Source organism: Prinia subflava, chromosome 2 (assembly GCF_021018805.1).
Source record: "Prinia subflava isolate CZ2003 ecotype Zambia chromosome 2, Cam_Psub_1.2, whole genome shotgun sequence".
In the NCBI taxonomy this organism is placed as follows: Eukaryota; Metazoa; Chordata; class Aves; order Passeriformes; family Cisticolidae; genus Prinia; species Prinia subflava.
Window position 1 is genome coordinate 51,356,900 of NC_086248.1, and position 22,678 is coordinate 51,379,577.

Consider the following 22,678-nt stretch of genomic DNA (forward strand, 5'->3'; position numbering starts at 1 on the left):
GCAATAAAAAGCTTTCATTGTGGAACAGCTCCCCAAAATAGCACTTTGGGCCAATATGTAACTGTCTCATTCTGTGCTATTTTGTCTAATAGGAGAAAATTTTTCTTCCCCGTGAAGCTTAATGTACTTATGTCATTAGAGCACTGTGTCTGTAAGAATGCTATCATAGGAGCTGGTACTGGCACAGGTCTTCTCAGTAGTTAATTTCTGCCCAGGTCTTGGTCTACCAATGCAAAGCTCTGTCCCTGTTCTGTTTGTCCTAAACCAGTCCTGCCTCCTGTGTAGAACCAGTTGTTGAGCCAGTGCTTGTCATTATAGAGGGGGCCAAGACACACAGAGTGATATAGTAGAAGTTTTCAGAAGGCTCCTTTATTACTTAAAAAACTTACAGGAAATATCAGAAAGCACTGTGTTAAACTTAATTAGTCAGCAGTACAGTGAAACTCAGTTCATTGGTCAGTAAGGGCTATAGTGTATGTCTATCCAGTTTTCACTCTCTAGATATATTTACATTTTTCCTTTGTGGGTTCTCATGGGACAAATCTAATTGTTTACACAGGTGCATGTGTTTTTCACCCTCAGAATAGATTGTTGTGTTAAAGGAAAACTTCTCATTCCCAAAACAGCTTCATATGGGAATTAGCAAATTGCTTGTTAGTTTATGGGAATTTGCAGATTACTTGTTAGCTGCACTTAAAAGAAATGCCGGGGTAGTTTTTTGGCCCCTTCCTACAGTGCTTCCCCTGTGCCTGCTTTTGGAGAAAAGAAGTACAATAGCAATAGCATTTTTTCCCACAGTAGAAATTATGGGAATCCATAAATTTGCACTTTGCAAATGGAAAAAGAAAATAAACAGGCAGGGAACAGACCTACAATTGCTTTGCTCTATTTTGCAAATAGAGTAATTGGAAAAAAAAACAGATAATAGAAAAGCAGAATCTGGAGGATATGGTTTGTTGGTTTGGCGGTTTTTTACAAATTTTAAAGTTGGGATTGATTTCCTTTAAGGTTGTGAAGTCTTGCTCACAAATCTTTTATGCTTTCCCTGAGGCTTTTTATTCCTGGAAAGGTTTTCGGCAATTTAAAGTTAGTCACAAGAAGTACACTAAGATGTAATTTATGTTGCTAGGCATTATTACCCAATGCCCTCCCTTGTCACACAGAGGAGCACACAGGTGAAACTGGAGAATAGAATTAATCTTTGCCCAAGTTGCAAAAAGAGAGGTTGTCTGTGAGAGCACTGTGTTGTGTTTTCCTACCAGCATCAAGTTCACACTTATGTCCTTGAAAAATACCTTGAAAAACAATTTTGCTTGGATGACAGACTGTCAGAGGACTGGGACATAGGTTATTGCTGTGAGATGAGAGCCTTTTGGCGTTCTTCTGAGTCACTGGCACCATCTGTCCCTCTTCCTGAGGCAGGGCCGGATGGAGCGAGCGGGGCCCTGGCACGCTCCTCAGCTTTGTGTTTGGCATTCCTGACCTTGCGTCAGTCGCCGTCCGACGGGGGGTTGGTTTGGGATGACTTGCTTGGTTCCACGCTCTGCAGCCAAGCCCAGGCATGATCTGCTTTGACTCACGTATTGTATTGCAGGAGGCATGTTTTGTTCCAAAGCAGATAGTTTCAAAATGAATGTTTTTGCTATTAGTGCATCATATTGGGCCAGGTGTTGCTTGCTTCTCTCACCTCTCTTTATTCAGAACCTTGATTTTCTTTTCAACACACAATAAAAAACTTAGAAGGGAATTCAGTCAGAATTCACACAGATCACAAATCTGGTCACCCAAATAGTGTCAGCCTGGTTTCCCTTTTTGTTTTTATTAGGTGGGTGATGTGTCCTTTCTCTCTCGGGTTTGATCCTTTCAACATGGACTGAAATTCACAGCCCTGGGCTCATCAAACCCATACAGATTAAAAAAAACCTCAGCCCTTAGAATAACTTTTAGGCAGCACAAAATGTGGTGGTAGGATATTAAAGATAGCAGAGTCAGGTTCCCCACAACACTGGATGTGGAAAGATGTGGTAAGTGTTGGTCTTGCAGACACTGTGGTGTTAGAGGAGAACAGCACTTTACAGAGAAACCCATGGCTGTGAGTGTGCTGGCTGACTGCACCGTGAGGATTGTTGCAACAGCAGAAAGAATAAAAACTGAGTGAACTTGATCTTGGTGCTGTTAGTGAGCTTTCAGACAAGTGGTAATGATGGGTGAGGCTTGGCAGTGGGAGGCACGAGTTGAGGTAGTATTTGTATTGGAATAACACTGGAATAACACAGGAATAACACTGAAGTGCTCCTAGGAAAAGGGAGTACTTTAGGGATGGTGTCACTGTGAAGTGAGCACGGAATAAGTGCTGAAGTCTGAGGGATGGTGAAAGGTGACCCACATCACTGAAACCTGGAGAAGACAGTTGGCATGGATCAGGGAGACTTGGAGAGAGGGCAGAGAGGATGGATAATGCAGCAACTGAGGGCATCCTGTTTCTTGAGCACTAACTGTAAAATAGAAATGGGATGAACAGCAAGTTTTTTTAGAATGAAATGTACTGTAATGCATTTATATGTTAATGAGAAGGAGCAGGAAGGATGAAAATAGGAGCTGTCACTGCAAGAAAATGTCATTAGGCAGAGAGTTAGAGGAGTTTCCAGTTGGTGCTAGAAAGTCAAATTTCCACTTTGTTTCCCAGGTAACAGGTGAGTGTGGTGAGGCTGGGAGGTGTCCAGACTGTGAAATGGGACTTGGGGATAGAAGATCATGTTTGTGTGTGCCATTTGTTTTGCCCTCATTTTTAGAGTCCTAAAATAGATCTAATTTCCCTTAGTGTTACATAACAGTGAGTCAAACACAGCTTTTAAATATCTTTAATTAGTTTTAACAATCAAATTTCTAGTTAACACACTTAAAGCAATGAATGCTGCTCTCCATCCTTGCAGAAGAGGCTCAGTGGTTACCTGCAGTGAGTGTGCAGGTGACTTTCACCAAAACTTATCCAAACCCTATTTCCTCCTGAGCTAGACAAGATGCACTGCAGGAGGTCCAGACTTTCCACGATGCTGGTGTCTTTCGGTGTCTTTATGTTTTCTCTTTATTCCCTGTGCCCATCTTCATACTCTTGCAAGCTCTGGTGCAGCCTCCTGCACTTCCAAAGCCCTGCAGCTTTGGAGAGTTGGCAGCAGTTGCCTGTCCATGGAGATCATCAGAGCTGGTGTCAATTTGATGTGGATTTAAACAAAGCTAGGCCTGCCAGGTTGGACAGAGCATTACTTGCTTGAACTTCAAAATTTTGACTTCTGGTTTGATTCTTGCTTCAGGCATTATTTCAGGACTCTCATTTGAAGAGAAAATATTTTCCCTACCTGGCTGGAAGCCATGTCCAGGGCAATGCAGTGTGATCCTCGCTGGGAATACTTTTCATCTGCAGAAGTTGTAGATGATGCACATACTTGTGCACATGCTTTGATAGTAAATAGCATCTGTACTTGTTATTCCTTTTTGTAGTACTGAAAAGCACATGCCAGTATGATAGGTATGGATCAGGGAAGAATTATAGCTTGTGTGGATTATATAAAACAATATACAGCCTACTGATGATGCAACAATGCATCTATTTTATAAATTTTGTGCTCTATTGGAATACACACTGTAAGGTCTTTGCACTTATGCTGAGTTATATTAATCTGTTAACACTTGTTTAACAATAGTGTTGTAGAAAAGATAATTAATTTTTTTGCAAACACATCTACATGTGTACTTTTGTTAGTGTCAAAGAAAACCAACACAGTGAGGGAGAGTTTTATTTCAAAAGTATAAAAGGCTTGTAAATATTTTTTTTCTCTGTGAAATGCAAGACCATGCACAGGTCTTGCTCACATTTTTTATTTACTATGAATTCAGCTTGTCTGTTAATCTAGCTCCTAGACAGTGATCCTACTGATGACAGGGAATAAGTTGTTTTTATTAAATGCATATGAAGCCTCTTACATAGAAAAACCATTCACTATATACTCAGTAATGGAGAACTGTTTTCAGACAGGTACATTGTTTTGAAAAAGGAGAATCATGTATCCCAGATGAATTGCTCTTTAAGACTACCAGAAATAGTAATCATCATCAACATTTACAACTTTGCATGTGGATTTTATTTATTTTGGATTTATCATTTGTGTACTCAGACTGGACTTGATTCTCACCTGATGCAGAGTCCAGCTCCTCAGAGGCAGCAGTTAAGTTGCTATAATTGAGCTTCTCCAAAATCCCTCACTAGATCTGCTGATCAGTGAACTCTGGTGTTCTTCATTTGTGACTGATATTCAGATCTGGGCTCTTCTCCCTCACTTTCCCCATTTACCAAATGTTGGGTTCTTGGTTGAAACCTTTGAGTTACTTTCTGAATTAATTGGATTATGGACAGAACTTAGTTAATTAATTATAACTTATCTTAAATATTAATGACAATACATTTCTCAGTGCTGTTGGAAAGGAACTGAATGATGTTGAAGACCTGATGGCTAAGAAAGTAATAATGATGCCTATTTTGCATGGAGAGCTGATTATATCTTACAGCAATTTCTAGTCACCATTTCAGCCTATACAGGATATGGACAATAAAAATTTCAACAGAGATGATATGAACAGGAGCATTTGTGTGATACTAATTTTTGTAAAAAAAAAGCTATTCAGTAGAGGTCACTGTAGTGGGCAAAAACATCTCTCAGAACTCCTTAACATGTATTTACACAATGGACCTCATAGTGCTTGAGTAGCCACTCTGTTTAATTAATGATGTTTAACAGGTTTAATCTGTGTAATGAATAGAATTTTTAAAAATCCATAGCTAATATTTGAAAGTGAATGTGTTTGTTTTTGTATGAGGCAAAATAATTTAAAATTGCTTCATGTTTTCCTGAGTTTCTTGCTGGTTTATAATGTGCAGCTGCCAGTGGACAACATCTCTAAGAGAGTATAACTATGTACTAATGAAACAGACATGCCCAGGGCTGCTCCCTTCTGCTGTAGTGTCTGTGTCCTAACTATTGATATTTTTGTTAACCTATGTAAATAGCTATTTTCAAAGGTCATTTTGGAAATGGTGCTTGACTTCTGTTTACCTTCCAAATTGTTTAGGAGAGGGATGGTGGCTATAACTTACTCTTAACTGTTTCACAGTATAGATAACTGAGTTCCTCCCCTATTAATGTTTCTGGGTGCCTTTAATTGTGTGGTATAGATGATGCTTGGGATTTTGTAGAATGTAATTTTGTGTATCTTGGTACTTCTTATGGTATATTTTATTAGGGAAAGGCCAGTCTCTGTAGTCAGAAATGATGGAGTACACCCGATACAATCAAACTACTGCAAGACCACAGCGAGTTCGAGTGAGTGAGCTGTATGTGGAGAACATTGCTTTGGAGATCTTAGGTGAGCCTGCACTCACCCCTGCAGGCTGGTGGAGCAGGACTAGAATGTCACAGAGTTAGTCGAGCTCATCAGACCCACTTGCTATAAACTCTTATAACATTTATAGTGATGACACCAGCACATCTTAGATCAGCTAAGTTGTTGTGTGCAGTGTTTTCCAGTTCTTGATGACATACTGAGGCAGGTGAATGCTGCTGTAAAAATGCTGGAGTCAGCTGGGAGTATAGAGAGGGTTTAGATAGGCAGAATGAGATTCCTTGAGTTGTTATTTGACCAAGTTATTGAGGTTAATGCTCCCCCATCTACAATGGCACCAGGGACTTTATACACCCAGAACTGGTCAAGAATCTTAACTTTTTTCCTGCTGAAAGCTGGAAGCTTCAGTGAGCACTTCAGCTGTTCAGTTGTGCTGGAATTCTGAGACAGAGTTGAGCTGGAGGAGAAGAACCAATTACTAAAGTGCCAACAACTATTGGACATCACTTTGGGTTCCACCTGGAGGTCATTCTGCATGGCCTCACTTTGCAGGTGAGGTCTGTCAGGACAGTCACAGGACTTGGAGATGGAATTTGCAGCAGTGTGACAGCTTAAAATAGCCAAGCAATCTGTTTGAATACTTGAGAGTGTCTTGGGACACACAGGATTGTGCTTGTCTTTGATTTATTTCATCACGTAACTCTCCATATCAGATCTGGATGAAATTCAATTTCTTGTCCTAGTGTAAGCTTGTGTTGTGTATGACCACAGCAAGTGACAGAATGAAATCTGTTAGAATAGCTCCAAGATGCTGCATTCTTATCCACAAAAACAAAGGCTAGAGTTCTTTTAAAAATTTAAACAGAGACATTATAACCTTTGACTCTAAAGCCTAAGAAGAATCACAAATTTTCCATAATGACTAAAAGAAAGTATTTATGTAAAATGTCTCCCTTCTAGAGATTTTTATTTATTTGAAAAGTGTCAAATGGGTCAAAATTGAAGTGTTTAATTTTGGGAAAGCTGCCAGCATTGAGTGGAGCATTCAGACACCTCACATCCTCATTTACCTCTAGGCTGTATCTGTTCCTGTCTCCAGGAGAGATTGTTTTGCACTGTAGGAAAAAAATATTTCAACTAAATAGCATTGTATTTGTAAGGAAATGGAAGCTTAGAACACTCAAACTACAGCTCCTATGGCAGCAGCAATAGCTAGCAAGAATTCTGATATCCCCTCTGGTTTTTTTTTGTTTTGTTTTTTTGGTGTTTTTTTTTTTTTTTTTTTACATCTACCTTCCCTCCCTCCCTCCGTGAAGTGAACTCAAATTCTAAGGTAGCCTTTGCATTTTGTACATTGGCAGAGATTTAGCTGCTGTGTTCCTGTCACAGAACATTTAAATATTCATGCTTCCTTTAATTTCGGTGCTGAAAGACTGTAGTGGATACGATGATGCAGGAATTTGGGCTCAAAAAATGGAAGATTTTTTAATGCTTCAGCTACACGTGAAGATTTATCAGCCACGCTCCAAAATGAGCAGAGCTGACTGAAGTACTGCTTTAAATTATCTGCTTCAGTAAATACACAGTCAGGATCTTTAAATGGCTAAGCATACAGCTGGTGTCTGATATCCAGAATGTGGCTCAAAATGCTGCTTATTCAGGATGAGAACAGGTATTATAGGTCTGTAGTACTCCACTGTACACATATATACACATCAGCAAATCTCTTTGTCTGAATTGCCGTAACTAAGATTAACAAAGAAACATGTTGAAGATTATCATACGGTTATTCCAGGTTGGATAGAATTACATTTAAGGAAATTTAAATTATTTACCTGTGTGTTTCTTATTTCCCTGTGTGCTGGCAGTAGGCAGCCTGTCCCCTCACTGCCAATGTCTCACTGATTAATTGGTCTCTTGCTAGATCTGTTTTCCTTTTTGTTTATGTGTAAGTTATTCTAGTGCTTTCCCTTTTTAATATGTTAACATCAGATTTGTTTAAGGTCTGTGAACTAACATGGATTAAAAGTCAAGGAGCAGCAGCTCTAATAGATAATTGATCTACCAGTAGGGCACGAAGAACTGGTTCTGGTTCCTAGACAGGAAATGCCTTTTTTGTCCTATGCTGATAGTCTGAGCTCTTAAATCTATGTCAAAGTGAATAGGCTACTGGAAATTGCAAAATTATCCATGTTAATAATTTTTTAAAGAGATTAATTTGCTGTTTGAGGCATAATGACCTTTATACACAGACACACATGCATTCTGACATGTTCCTTTTAGATTTCAATGCAGTTCTGTTCATTGCCAATTGAAGATGTCTTAGGTCTAGAAAATGTGGTACATTTTGAGTCTGTATCTGCAGCCTGCTGTGACCCCACACTTGTTAATACCTAACAGAAGATTTTGTTTGCTTAAACTATTTTTTTGTGTAGGTGCAAGAGCTTTGTGACATGGTCTCAACAACAGCATCCATTTGTGAATGGATGGGTTGGAAGAGGCCACATGTCCTTGTATCAGCATTGGCTCTGACTTTGTTTCAGCCTGTCCTGTGTTGCTGAGGAGTGGCTCCTGACTGTTCAGTTCAGTGGAGGTAGAAGTTTGTTTGCTGTTCAGTGTTTAATAATGTTCTCACTGAAGCAGGGGCCTTCAGGGCTGCAGCACGAGCGGCGGGGGCGAGGGCCGTGCGGCGGTGGCACTGATGGCAGGGATGTGCCGGAGAGCACGGCACGGAGCCCCGTGTGGGGCTAATGGAGGGGGGGCAGGAGACAGCCAGCAGGGCCTCTCTGCCTTCCTTTAAGCCCACTCACGCATGCCATATGCCATCATCCCTGTGCTGGGGATTTAATTCTCTGGTTAGCATCAGCCACCAGCACTGGAGCAGCAGGAGCGGAGGAAAGCAGAAAATTTAAGCCGTGCTGTGGAAGAGCATGTGGAAGAGCAAATCGGAATGTGGCTAAGTCAGAGAAATAGAATAGAAGGTGAGGGAAGGAGGATCTTTTTGCATACATTCTTATGCTTCCTGCAAAAAGTAGGTTACGCTAGTCTAGTGTATTGCATTGCACTTAAGATGTTACAATTTGAATCAGGTTTTAGCAGTAGAACAATAAACATTTTGCAATCTCTAGTTATAAACATCTGAAGACATTACATATGCAAAAGCAATATCTTTGTAAATAATGCTATGTTTAGAAAAAAGGCATACTTTCAGATGCAACCATCCTTTGTTATGTTGCTAGAGCTAAGAGCAGAGCAGCAAACTGTCAGTTTCAAAATGGAAATTGAACTTCTTTCCTAGAGATGTCATTAATGAATGGAGTTAATTTGACTGTTGCTGACTTTCCTGGTCTGTGAGCTGCCTGTGTTGTCTTCTGACATTTCTGAAATGGTGGGCTCACTGATGGGTGCCAGAACAGGGGAGGCAGCTCATTCCCACCCTTTGGAAACTGAACTTGTTCAGTGTTGCTCAGACAGCTTGGCAGTGGCTACCTTTTGTAATCCTGGTTCAGAGAGTGCAATGCATGAAATGTCAAGGTTTGCAGGTAAGGCAAGCCTTCGTTTAGGTGGAGAAAGCCAAGCATATTTTTGACAGTCACTTGTTAAGATCAGTGACCTCAGCCAATCCAAGAAATTTGAATAACTTGCATAGGGTAAATATTAACATCTACTAACAAATATTTTTTTAGTTGCCTTTGTGGAGTCTATCATCACACTGGTTACTTCTGCTGGTTAGTAATTTCAAAAATAGCACAACTTTGGTATGTGGTTTGAAAAATAGCAGGTAAGAAGACAACCTCAGTGATTTTATATTTTTCATCAGTCTCTAACTTGTTTAGAACTGTGTGTTCTTATATGGTTTCCTTATGCTCAGAAGGACCCTTCTGTGTTTAAGTTTGTTGCCATGGCCTCTGATTCTATCACTGGGCACCACTGAAAAGAGCCTGGCTCCAGCTTCTTATACCCTCCCTTCAGGTGTTTGTGTACACTGCTGAAATTCCCCTGAGTTTTCTCTCCTCCATGCTGGGCATTCCCAGCTCTCTCAGTCTCCATCCATATGAGAGATGCTCAAGTCCCTGAGTCTTCTTCCTGGCCCTCTGTCTGCTTTGTACTGGGAAGCCCAGCACTGGACCCTGCATTCCAGACAGAGTTGAGTTCTTTTCTCTGTGGGTATCCATGTGATGTGAACTGAGGCTACTGTTGTTTTCTCTTGATGACAGTACATTCACGTGGGTTCCACTTTTATCTCAGCATGACTATATCTGCATTTCTGGTTTTTCTCTCCCAACTCCTTGCACATGAATTTTCAAGAGTTTCAAAAGTGTGATTTTAGGAGACATCCTACCATCACATTTCTTCATTACTGGCATATCCTGATAGCACAGTAAACACATTAGCCTTGTCCTAGATACGTATGGTAAAACACGTGACTATTTATTTTCCCAGTTGTTGTGAATCTCTGCTTTTTACTGGAAGATTTCCTCCACAGAAGCTGGCAAAGAGATAGCAATGCTTATATGGCTTTACAAAGAGAGAGGGTTGATGTCTGAAATTAGAATCCAACAATAGAGATTTGTGGTCCTCTAGAGTAATAACTTGAATGACAGTTCTCCCTCAAACAATATTGAAATTCCCTGGACTCTCAGGCACATATTGCATGTGTGTACCACCAGCAGTCGTTCAGGAGTGCAGAGGAGGAGGGAAGCTGAAGTGGAGCTAGCATGTACGAAATCGTATCTTTTCAAGCACCTTTGTAAAGATAAAGTGTAGCTGAGCAGTTCAGACTAAGGCTTTCTTTAAAGCTGAAAGGCTGAAATATATCTTCATTCTGTACTATGACAAAGATATTTGAACACTTTTTGGAACTGGGAATAGATTTGTCCTGTGGGGAACTGACCTCTTGAAACTGTATTCTGCATAGGTCATGATACTTCTACTCTTAATAAAATATAATTCTTATTAATGGATCTCTTGTCAATATTCAATTTCCTCAGTAATTTAAAGATTAATTATGCTGAATTCTAGATCTCAGTGGCTGTCCTTAGTTGATTTTTCTTAAATCACTATCACTCCAATTATACGGTTCAGTTCAATTCTCAGGACTGTCATTTGCATGGAGTGACAGAATAAAATTGGAGGGCTAAAATGATTACAGCTCTTATTGCTTACTGCAGTGATGGAAATTGATTCCTCATTGTATGAGGAAACACATGGCTCATTAAATAACTCTTGAAACATTATAGTTTTCAGTTTATTGTATTGTTGTAAGTTGAAACTTACAAAGGGCTAATCCAATCTTAATGCATCTTGCCTGAAACTAAGAGTTGCATTTCCGGAGGAGCTTTGAATGGTAAAATTTTAGGCATCAGTTTAGAAGTTCTCCATTTCCAGGGGAGAAAAAGTGACTGTTATGGTAGGAGAAATGAGATCTTTCAACTCAGTAACTTACTGGCACTGGATAGCTATGCAGCACTATTTAAAAACATGCATTTTTGCCTCTGTGCAGGATCTTTCTCACCTTATCCATCTGCAGACCTGTGTGTCCCATTGCCTAGCCAGGTTCAGATTAGCCTCTTGCAAATTTTGACAGAAGTCAATCCTGAACTGAAAATCCTTAGGCTGGGTCTGGTCCTAGGAGATTGTCAGCGCGAATGATATGTGAAATTACATGGAAGATATAAGATTTGATATTTATTTACCCTATATGAGTTTAGGTCTGAAAAACCAGACTTGACCTGTGACTGTAAAACACGGGTCCTCCATGCAGGAATACTTTATATTTCTCTTTCCCTACCCTTCTGTGAAAATTTTGAAAGGCGGCTAGAGAGGGAACAAGATGACTATTTTTCTCTTGTGACTCACAATAGTATTTTGATACTGCTCTCTGAATTACTTTTTTCATTTAATCTCTTCTACTCCTCACTTTTATCTTATTATCTTATTTCTATGTTTTCTGCCTTGTCTTGTTTCTTTCAAACCTCATCTTAGCATTATTCTAAAACATCCCTTCATTCCCAGGTGCTGTTTAATCTACTCATATTTGAAAGTGGCCAGGTACAAGGAAAGGGGGTGGTATCTGATAGCTACTAGTGCTCCTCTTTGAAATGACCTCAGGCCTGTGGGAAGCTTTCTGCATGATGAAAAGCATCCTGACAGTAATCCTGTGGTCAGCAGTTTGGCAGAGGCCAGGGGCTGTTTGGACAGTCTCACTGACAAAAAGAGGGTGACCTCAGGACGGGGGTGCTACAAGCCAAGGTGCTGGTGTGGCGTTTCAGTTCTTGCTGTGCAATCCCTGGCTGGCCGAAGACTTCTGCCTTCAGGAACTGGAGGATGGAATCCTTCATGAACAGTAATTTTCCACATTGTTTTTATTCCAGCAGTGTTATGGAAGTATTGCTACTGTATTTATGCACAGCACTTCGCAATATAGCGGGTTTTTTTCTCTTTGTCTGTAATTTTAATCTAATAAGACGTTCACAAGCTGCCTGGAAAACAGACTTTTTTTTTTCCCCCCTATGGTAATTTCCATAGAAGAAATCACTATCTAATAATTGTCTATTGTAAAGAATGATTTTCATCACAGGGTAGAAAACAGAATAGAAGAACCTATTTCTACCCTCCTTCCTACTCTTTCTGGCTTTGATGATTTGGAAAATAGCATTGGGCTGTAAAAGTTTTTGGGTTCCTTTCCCCCTTTTTAATATCTCACATTCCAAATTAAGTGTTAGAAAAGAGGCAGTGCTGATTGAAAACAGTTGAAAACAGTACTGTCCTTGAAAAACAGCATTTTTCATTTCTTCTTTAAAATTAAAGCCTTCATTTTCAATGTTTAAACTAAACAAGTAGGCCAAGAGCCAATGTTCAAAACCCTAAGTCCCCATCAAAATGAAGAAAAAAATCTTAAAATAATTTCACAAATTTGAATTAAAACTTAAAAAATAAAAATAAGGTCAAAACCTATTGAACATAATTTGCAAAGAAATAGAGGAATTTCAAATTTAAAAAAGGGTTTTACACAAAGTACTTTATTTATCAAGCTCACCTAATTAAAAATTGAGAATGATATAATCCCTTTATCCAAACAGTGAAAGCACAAAATCTATGTAGGTTTTAAATTTTATTATATTTATATGTAAATATGCTGATACATACAATCAGATGACTTTTAAATCCCTAATTAATTTAAACAATATATAATTTTTATGAGTAGCATATTGAAATGAAGGGTGGAAGACTGCTTGAAATTAAAACAAATACTTCAATAAAAAAAGCAATATTCTCACTGGATGGATACCATCTCTCTTCTCATTTCATTCAATTTAACATAGTTCTATATGAGCTGTAAGATAAAATGACTAATACAAATGAAAAGGACTGCCAAAAGTCAAATTGCTTCACTGGAAGCTTCTTAGCAAAATGACAACATCCAGTTCTAGATAATTAAATCTTATTTTGTAGGAATGTCACTGAATGATGTTCATTTGCCTTTAGGTACTGTGCTTTTGGTTGAACACAGTAACACAAATTTATTTGGGCACTTTTTGTTTGTCTTAGAAATGGCTCAACACTGCATAATAAAAATGAAAAGCTCAGACTGGGAGAGAACAACATTTCAGTCCTACAGAGGGAAATCACTAGTGCAGCTGTTCCAGGGGTCAAGCAAAATTTCACCACCTGAGACTTCTTTTTTGGGTCTGAACCTTAAAGAGCCTTAACAGTAAGGCACAGAAGGAAAGTCTCCTGTTGTTCAACAACCTGAAGCTTAGCTTCTTCAGAATTTTCTAATTTTCTCAAAATAAGTTAGGGTGCTCATTCTCTGCCCATCTTTGGTGATTCAAAGCTGTCTACTAGCTTCCAATCTGGTTGTGTTCCTGGTCAGCTTTCCTCTGTTTTGATGTCAACATTGTCCTTTGCATTTAAAGGTTCTTTCCTCACCTGTTTATTCCCCCTAGCGCGTTTATCATCTGTTTCCTTAAAAAAATCCAACCCAACTCCTTTAGATGCCAAAGATTCACTTTCCAGTCTCCTAATCATCCAGTCCTCACCACTGGTTCCAGTCATGTCTTGAGCACAGGTGATCAGTCTTGACATAAAAGTTTGTTTGTTCTGAGGCATTGCAAGTGCTCATGTCATGGACGGATGCTGGCAGGAAGTCTGATATGAGGAATGCCTTGCTCTTTCGTACCCTCAGTTAAAGTTACAGTTTGGTAGCAAGATGGGTGTCCTTCTCTGATGTAGATGGCAGTGACTCCTGGTTCCTCTGGTATTTCAGTTCTTGGATACTAAGGATGTGAACTATTCCTTCTAGTCAGAGCCTTTTCTTTCGATGAGTTTCCACAGTCTTCTCTTTAAGGTGCTAAAAATTTAGTTGTGATGCATTTTGTAGCAGACAGAATGTTTCAGTTTCTTTCTAGTGGAGCTTTCCACTATAAAGATACTATTTTGTATCTTTATAGCTTGCTTTTTCTCCCTGAAGTGCTTGACTTTTCAGAAAAGCTAAAGGAGGACTAACATATTATCTTCAGGAATAAGTCTTAAGTCACACTTGAGATATTAATAGTTTTGTATGCTTTCTTTGAAGTTGAAATTTTTGTTCTGAAGATGCAGCTGTTGTAGTTTTGACTTTGTAACCTCTTGTTGTCTGCAGATGCTCCAGCCTGAATTCATCAGAGCACTCAGGTGCTCTGGATCCACAGATGTCAAGGGTGTGAGTGTATTCATAGTATTTGTCTAGACTGTCCTTTGCAGGATGTCTCTAGACTGTCCCCAAAAACAGTTTCACTGCACATAAGGACAGCAAACCCTCAGAAATAACCCCAGAGCTCACATGCCCAAGCACTCTCTCAGTGTTAATTTGGGGCAAGGTGTGTCCAGACAGTCTATTTGCTGTAGATGTGCAGCATACTTTTAAGGCTCTGATGACAATGGGCTGCCAAAGCACCTCCAGGCACACAGTGGTCTCAGCAGTTTCTGAGACTACACTTCTAAAAGCTGTGCAAACAAATTTGATTATAGTACTGAGTTCAGCTAGGAGGGCTCTTCATTAAAAGTAGACTTCAGAGATTTAGGTGTAGACACAATGCTTAAGGAGTGAAGAATGCTGTGGCTTTTAAGAAGTTATTTGATTTTTTGCATTTGGTAAAGATAAAGAATATGGGTCATTTTTATGATATGATAACAGCAGTCCTGATACCATTAAGAAGACTCACATTGGTTTTCAGTAGTAATTTGGCACTTCCATAAGTGCTGTTGAAAATGTCATATACTGGTTTTGCTGTCACTACCTGTGCTGCAAGAGTTCCTGCTGGCCAAAGTGTAGCAGGGAACCCTCTGTGAAACCCTGAGAGCTGGCTCAGGTGATGGCTGAGCCCAGCACAGGGTGAAATGTGCAAACCTGGCTTCTTGGCACGTGCCAAGGCTGGTAGCAGGCAACAGCAGCTGGGTCCTTGGAGAGGAAGCCTGTAAAGATAGTTTGTACAGATTGTGTTTGGCAGAGAGGTTAAAAATGCTGTGCTGTGAGTCCACAGAACCCTTTCTCAGGAGATGGAAACCCAGTGAGTGGTCATTCTGCAACGCTGCCAGTGCACTTGCAGTCCCCCAGTGCTGCAGACAGCAGTTTAGGGGTGTGCCCCTTCCTTGGCAGCCTGCTGTTAATTACCACTTGGTCTGTGGTCTCTGATAGTACCTGTCTGCTTGTCTGTGTCTATGGCATGGCCATGTCACAAACTATGCTTATCAGCAACAAGCAAAAGTTACATTCTGCTGCTGCAACAGAGGTTACAGTCAATGTGAAGAAAAATCCACCCACTGTGTATACATAATTGGTTCTTTTTTGCAGTTTGGTAATACCCCATCAGATTTATTACTTTTCTAGTCAGAAGCACAGCTCACTTTACAGATTATCTCCATTTCTTACTGTTTTCTGGCAAGAGATTCCTCTTACTTAGAATTCATGTGATTCATGGGTTACAGACTCATCTGTCAAAGTACAGTATGTCTGCAGAGGCAGTTGTGACTGCCACTGTGCTTGTAACCTAATCTACATAAAACCTCAAAAGATTTGAAAGAAATTCCTACCTGCTGTTTGTGTAGGATGACCATCTGTCTGGCAAATCCCCATGTGGAAATCAGGTACATCTGAGAAGAGCAAGACAACCTTCTGACACCTGTTTCTCCAGCAGATGTGGTTGCTTATTCTGCTTTTTTGATTTTCTCAGCAAGTGCTTTTGAGATTTGTTTTTGGATCTACTTTCAGCAGCTTTTGAATACTAGTCTAAGCACTGTGTACAATGAAGGATAATTCTGACTAAATCATCCTTTCTCTTTTTTGGCAAATTTTTGGGGGGCCTAATTACACCTTGGGAAATGCTTCTGAATCTGAGCACCTCAGTTAGATCACAGAGACTGATAAATACTCATCTTCTTTAGTTCCAGAGAATACCTTCAGAATTTCTGAGAAACACTGAAACAAGCTGGCTTTTAAGATCAACTGGCATCTTCCTTCTATTTGAGGATCAATCCATATATATTCGTCATACTCCATGTAAATGGTTTCCAAGATGCAGGAGAAGATAGTAGATGTGTCAAAGTGGCACTTTTTAAGGATAATCCTATTGTCTGCTGGAAATTTTGTGTCTTTAAAAAGATACAGAGCATTCTGAGGCCAGGTTAGAATACAAATGCCTTTGGCACTCTGAATCTGTGTTTGTACATGTCAGTTTGCCTATTGAGATCTTCTTATTCAAAATTGTCCTCAGTTTCTGTGTGACTCTCAGAGATTTATGCAGCTCTAAGTGTGTGCTCTTTTGTGCATAGCACACAGCAGGGAGCACTGGATTTCTTTGCTGGAGAACCAGTTGTGATAATCCAAATAAACACAACCTTCTGTAGATGAATTGTATCTCCTGTAACTAAAGGTTAAGGTGTCATCCAGTGATTTATCCTTCCTAATGGATCTGTTGGATCACTATGATACAAACATAATTTACTACCTTTTGCACAACATAGCTGTGTCCTCGGAATGGTGTTAGGGGATTTATAATACTGAACAGGGTGAATTATGTGTCAAATTATCAACCATCCTGTTTGACATTTAGTTAGTGCTGACAGCTATCAGGCATTTAGCAGAATGAGGCTTCTGCAGCAATCTTTCCATAGGATTGTTTTCCTTCAAAGCTGCTGTTAATCAAAAGTTTCTGGACAAAAGCTGCAAACAGACCATTGATTGCACTGACTGCTGTGCTCTGGCCAGCCAGATGTGAGTGGTGTGTGTTGTGGTTGTCCTCCTCCCTGTAAATTATTGTCAAGGTCCTGCCTCCTTGATGGAAAATCCAGCAAGTTGTTACAATTTGAAGGCAAGAGGTACCTTGCTGTAAGGGGCCCCTGGGTTTGGTGTGCCTGACAGGCTGTGAATGGATCCTTGGAGAGGAATAAGTGATAAGTACTTCATTATTCCCACTGGTCTGAACACATTGGCAGAACTAAAGAGGTTCTGTGGATATGCAGGCAGCTGCACTTTGAAGTATATCCGTATCTGGAAACATTTAATGGAATATTACCTTCCTGCAGTTTCTGCCTTCCTTTTGTGACAGTTCTTGGTTGGCTGGAATAGTTCATAATTCTTTTCTTGGCCATTTTGTTGGTGTGTGCTGTATGACCCCATGCTTCAAGAGGTGCTTGCAGATTACACTGAGACTGCTGGGTGCTTCTATAGGGACTCCTCTCTCATCTCCAGAGGAGGCAAAATAGGTCTATTTGCACAAAGCACCATGTCAGACCTTTTGATTACCTCCTTTTGAGCCTTTGATCCCAGGACACAGAGCTGAAGCTGCCTTTAGTGTATCCACATAGGAGGAGGAAGAGGAGGGGGTGTAGCTGGAAACGATGTCCTTGTTTGTTACCTGCATGGTCCAATGGGAGCTGCTGCTGTCGTGAGGAACTTGGTTTTGGTCTGACTCCCATGGCTGCCTGTGCTTTTTCATCTGTTGACTTAAGCTTCAAATGAAGGCCAATAATTTAGTAAGTCTGTATTTAGTAAGTAACCTACCTAGGAGTAGGTTCTTCACTGAGAAGGTTCTGGCATAAGCCACAGAAACAAAAGGGGACATGCATCAACTGCACCTGTTTACAGCTCTTTCCTCCTTCCTCGGTGGTGCAGCTCTAGGAAACATAGGAGCTGCTTATTGCAGCGTTAGTGCATGTGATCCACCAGGCAAAGACAAAATGAGGACAACACAAAGAATGTGGCAATTGTATTCCAGGACAAAGTGGCTGCCCTCCTCAAACTGCCAAACCCCCTGGCATATTCTCTCAATTTAGAAATTGAAAATTCATATCAGAATCTTTTCCTAGTGAGTTATCTGCCTCTTGTGATTTTCAGCAAGTAAAAAAGAAAAGCCATTGCCTCAATACAGATACGCTGTCCTTACATTTAAGTTCCCAGAAGGCCTCTGACTATGTGACAAGAATTACTGTAATGGATATTGCATAATGGTTTATGCATAATGTTTAATGCAGTCTCAGTTCTATGAAATATAGATAATATTGGAGACATTTTGAATAGTAGTTTAGATTTACACTTTCTTTTAAAGGTGGAGACAAGGGACATTTTTAGTGCTCTTCAATGACACTGGAAGAGTTGAGATTGTTACTATTAAAAATTAATAAAACCCATAGAAGTGGAAAAGAGAAAAATATATGGCATAGATGAATTATGGGCAAATCATAAATGTTTAAAGCATTTCTGGAGGTTAGAAATGCTGTGCCTTTATTTGAATAGCAAAGCTAACTCAGCACACTTCCTCCACACTTCCTCTGTCCAAGGTTTGTTGCTCCTTGGTCTGGAATGTTGGTACTCAACTGAGAGGATGCAGTTTTGAATAATCTTACTTATTCTTAAAGGTTTATTATTAAGATGAAGGCATTCAGAAAAAAAAGAAAAGGTACCTGATGCATGTGGTACATATGTTAAGAATCAGCTCAAATTGTATGTATTTGTTTTGTGTCACACAGGACAGCTTTCCAGCTCGGTTTGGAGGAATACATTTTGTCAATCAGCCGTGGTATATCCATGCCCTCTACACAGTTATCCGGCCCTTTCTAAAGGAGAAGACACGAAAAAGGGTATTCTTCTTTTTAATTGTCCATTTTCTGGAAGTTGTCATCAGCAGATGCATCATACTCTAAGAAAGTAGATTAACAAGAGACATGAGGTTGCCATTGGTGGAAAATGTTTAAATATATCTGTGTCATAAAGGGTACCTTCAACTGTTTTAGAAACTTAGACAACATTACCCTTTAAGGATACAGTCAAGCAGTGCACTTAAATGTATTTTAAAATGTAAGCATATGCTTGCTCCTGGGGATTATATAAAAAATATTGCCAGCATTAAAGTTTGTATTAAGATTGTATTCAATTCCATTCTATTTAATTTCTGTTAACGTTATTTGTGCCTTTCTTTTAAAAACAGAGTTAGTGACTACAAAGTCCTTTCCTAGTGTGATTTCCTTGACATTAGCATGAGCTAAAATACCCAGCTGGCATCTAGTAGTATTAGTTTGCAAATACTAATTTGAATGAAAGCCAATAAAAGGGAATTTGTGTGCATGCATCTGTGCATAAGCATGAGAAGCCTCTGAGATGTTGCTGAATTTGTAACATTTACATCAGTGCAATTAAATTAGAGCTTGGTGGTGACAGCATATAGAATGATATTATTTCTGTAACAGGAACTTGTCATCCAGGAAAACACAATCAACATCATGTACAAAGAACATGATGATTTTTTCCTATGGAATCAGCTCCCTAAGCAGCCCTGTATTTTTTCCTCCTCAAACACACTCTGCAAGGCCACAATGATCCCTGGTGTTGAGCTGTTTTTTACTGACAGATTATGCTTGAGAGGCCTCTGGTATTTACAGATTTTGAACTATAGATCACAAAGCCTTTTATGTAATATCTGTTATAAATATGCAAATGAAGCCCTGTTTTGCAGGACTCAGTTGCACTCTGTAGACTGCAGCTTCTGCAAAGAATATTGCAGTGCCAGAGATGTCTGAGGCCTTTTCAACTCAAGTGCTGCATATGCAGAACTGGGGAGTAAAGTGCAGCTCATAGAAGTGTTACAGCATCAAATATAAGTGACAAGGCAGTTGAACATGGAGACTTATCAGCTAGCATATAAATTTGTATTTGGACACCTGAATCAATGGCATATATTTTTAGAAATGCTGACTTTTTACAACTGTTTTTTGTCAATACTGAATACCTATAAAAAGTAGTCAGGTAGTTAGATATTGATTTACAGTTCTAAACTTAGTGTCAAAGTGTGAAAATTATCATAAACGTATAAAATTTAAAATCAGCTTTTAAAAAATGATTAGATGCAGAACAAATGATTGGGAAAAAACCCTAAACCCAAGAGAATTCTCTTTAGATTTTTTTTTTTGATTTGGCTTATTATTTATCCATTGATTTTATCCTGAATTATTGTGTATTTTTTAATTTGTCATGTAGATTTACAACTGATAGTTATATTCAGATAAATGCAGTACTAGGCATACATAAAAACAATTGCTAAGAGGTGAAACACTTAGTTGTAAAGGCACCACAAACCAAATTGTGTTAGTTACACAATTCTAGCTTCATATATCTGGGCATATCATAACTTTCACCATTAATAAATGTTCTTTCACAAAAGGATAGATTCCTTTCTGAGATGGAAGAAAATCACTGGTTTTGCACAGTCATATTAACTTTCTTGGGTCCACAGCTGACTAGAAGGTGGTCTGAAGTAAGCAATAAAAGACAAGCATATATTTGGTCTTTGTCTTTCTGCCTTTTGAATTTAACTCTTATAAATCGTGATAGGTATAGCTGCCCAGAAAAACTCTACAAGGTGAAGTGGAACGTGTGAGATCTCTAAGGGGAACCACTAAAGTTAAACATAAACATAAATACAAGTATTCATGTCATGTCATACTAATATACAGATATATAAATATAAAATATATATAAATATCAGTCTACCGAAACATTGATGGAAGATATCAAATAGTCCATCAGCTATTCCCTCAGTGTTGTCACAGGGATGATTTTACTGTTGTTACTTTGTGTATTTTCAAGTATAAATGGCAGTTACTGGTATGGCTAGATTAAGGAAGAAATTTGAAGCACTCACATCATTACACTGTACAATATATCTTATTTATAGAACTCATGGCTGCATGCTGAAAGTCAATATGTATTCCTTGTTGTATATGGTGAATATTATTTTTATTTATTTATTTTAATCTTAATTTATTCACTTAATTCACAGAATCAGGGAGAGCAATTGACAAGAGATTACCAAGGGAGTTTCTCTATCTAGTATTCTGTCCATCTAGCTACCAGATACCAGTTCTTACCCTCCCTAAGTCCCTTTCCCTGCAAACATTTTAAGTTATTTATGCTTTAATTACTTTGGAGATTTATGAACATAGTATGACCATGCTTAAGGCAGAGATGATGTGTACCTTCCTCTGCACCTCTGTTAGCCCAACACAACCAAAATGTTTAAATTGTACAATGTCCTCCTAATAACGGTGATATCATTTGCGCTTTGATGTTTTTTGGTGATACCCCTGTGTTTTTACCTGCATGCCTACATACAGATATTCCTGCATGGTAACAACCTCAACAGCCTGCATCAGCTCATACACCCTGAGATCCTGCCCTCAGAGTTTGGAGGAATGTTGCCCCCCTACGACATGGGGACATGGGCAAGAACACTGCTTGACCACGAATACGATGATGACAGTGAATGCAATGTGGACTCCTACAACACTCCTGCAAAGGATATAGAAAAGGACCTCTCTCCCAAATCCATGAAAAGGTGAGTTAAAGGTACCATTGCCTTCTCGTATTGCCATAAGGTTGACATTTGCCTTTTTCCTCCTTTATGAAGCTGTAGGTAGTTTAGTCTATTATATAGGAAGACAATTGGGTGTTTTTTTCCCTTTCTGAAAAAGATCAGTGTTGATGAGAGAACGTGGCCTTGATTATTACCATGTGAGTTGTGAACTTAGTGCAGCTGATTATTTCTGGTGTGCCATCTAGGTTGTGCACACAGCACTGTCTTTGGAATAAGCTGCTATCTCACCTCAGCCTACAGTACTTATTAGAGAAACAGTGCTAGCTGGAGTGAGCCTCTCTGCAGAGGTAAATTTGGGCCAATTATCATTCTGGGTGGTGAAGTGAGCTCTTATCTTCCTCCATCTCATAGCCCACTGCCTGCTATCCTCCAGCCTGTAGGTGCTAGGATATTTACAGCATCTCAACCATCAGTCATAGTGATTGCATGCCTGAGAAAGAATGAGGAGAACCAGGACCAAAATCAGTGCCAATTGTAATACTCAAGTCTGGTAAACATCCTGGCATTCTGATATTCTTCTCTTCGAGAAGGTACAGTGTAATTGCTTGCTGCATTTTACCATTCAGAATCAAGTATAAGAAGAGCTTAGTTACCTCTCCAGTAACTATGGAAGCAGTGAGGTCATTAGCTTGGAAGGGGTGAATCTGATACAAGCTTGCCAGGGCAGTAGGAGAGAAAAGGGTAAAGATTACAAAGATTACAACTGTGATAGAAAAGACAGCAGAAAGGGCACCAGAAAGGGCAGCAAAAGTCAGAGTGCAGCTCATAAGGGGCAAGCCTAGCAATGGATCAGAAAAGAACAAACATGGCAGAAACCAATATATAAAGTAATTAAAATTAAGTTAGGGTATGCTAGGCTGGGAACCCAGTTTCAAGAGACAGCATGTGATGCAAAAGGAAAAGAAACTCTGGAAACAGACCAAACAGGATAAAATACTTTCAGATGTCTCAGCCAGGAAGATGATTTTGGCTGGAAAATACTGCCTAGACTGGAAAGGACAGTCTGATTTAAAAGGGAGATATTTTTGTGGAAAGAGAAGAGACAGCGTAAGATTGCTATAGGAAGTTAAAAAAGAAAAAAACCAGTAAAGTTTAAGGATTTTGTGGTGAAAATAAACTCCACTTTATTGAAAGTAGGAAATAGCAAGAAACTGGATAGAAATGAGCTAGGATAAGAAGTTTAAAAAGGTTCTGAAACTATATGACAGGGGTGCTAGAATGGCTGCAAACCTGGTCTCAAATTCCCAGTGGGGTGGTTATGGCCATAAATTCCCAGAGCCTCAAAAATCTCCAATGCCCAGATATATGAAGCTAGAATTTTGTAACTAACACAATTAGTGGAGAAAATGGGACTGACGAAAAGAGCCAGGGGAGGG

General features: G+C 39.4%; 1 protein-coding gene across 1 annotated transcript in view; it reads left to right on the forward strand.

The window, feature by feature from the left end:
• Nucleotides 1-22,678, forward strand: part of CLVS2 (clavesin 2) — a 52,594-nt gene that overhangs the window by 22,693 nt on the left and 7,223 nt on the right. Inside the window, exons 3-4 of the mRNA XM_063391857.1 lie at nt 18,403-18,513; nt 21,043-21,263. Of these exons, the coding sequence (XP_063247927.1) occupies nt 18,403-18,513; nt 21,043-21,263 (332 nt within the window). The remainder of the gene's footprint in view (nt 1-18,402; nt 18,514-21,042; nt 21,264-22,678) is intronic.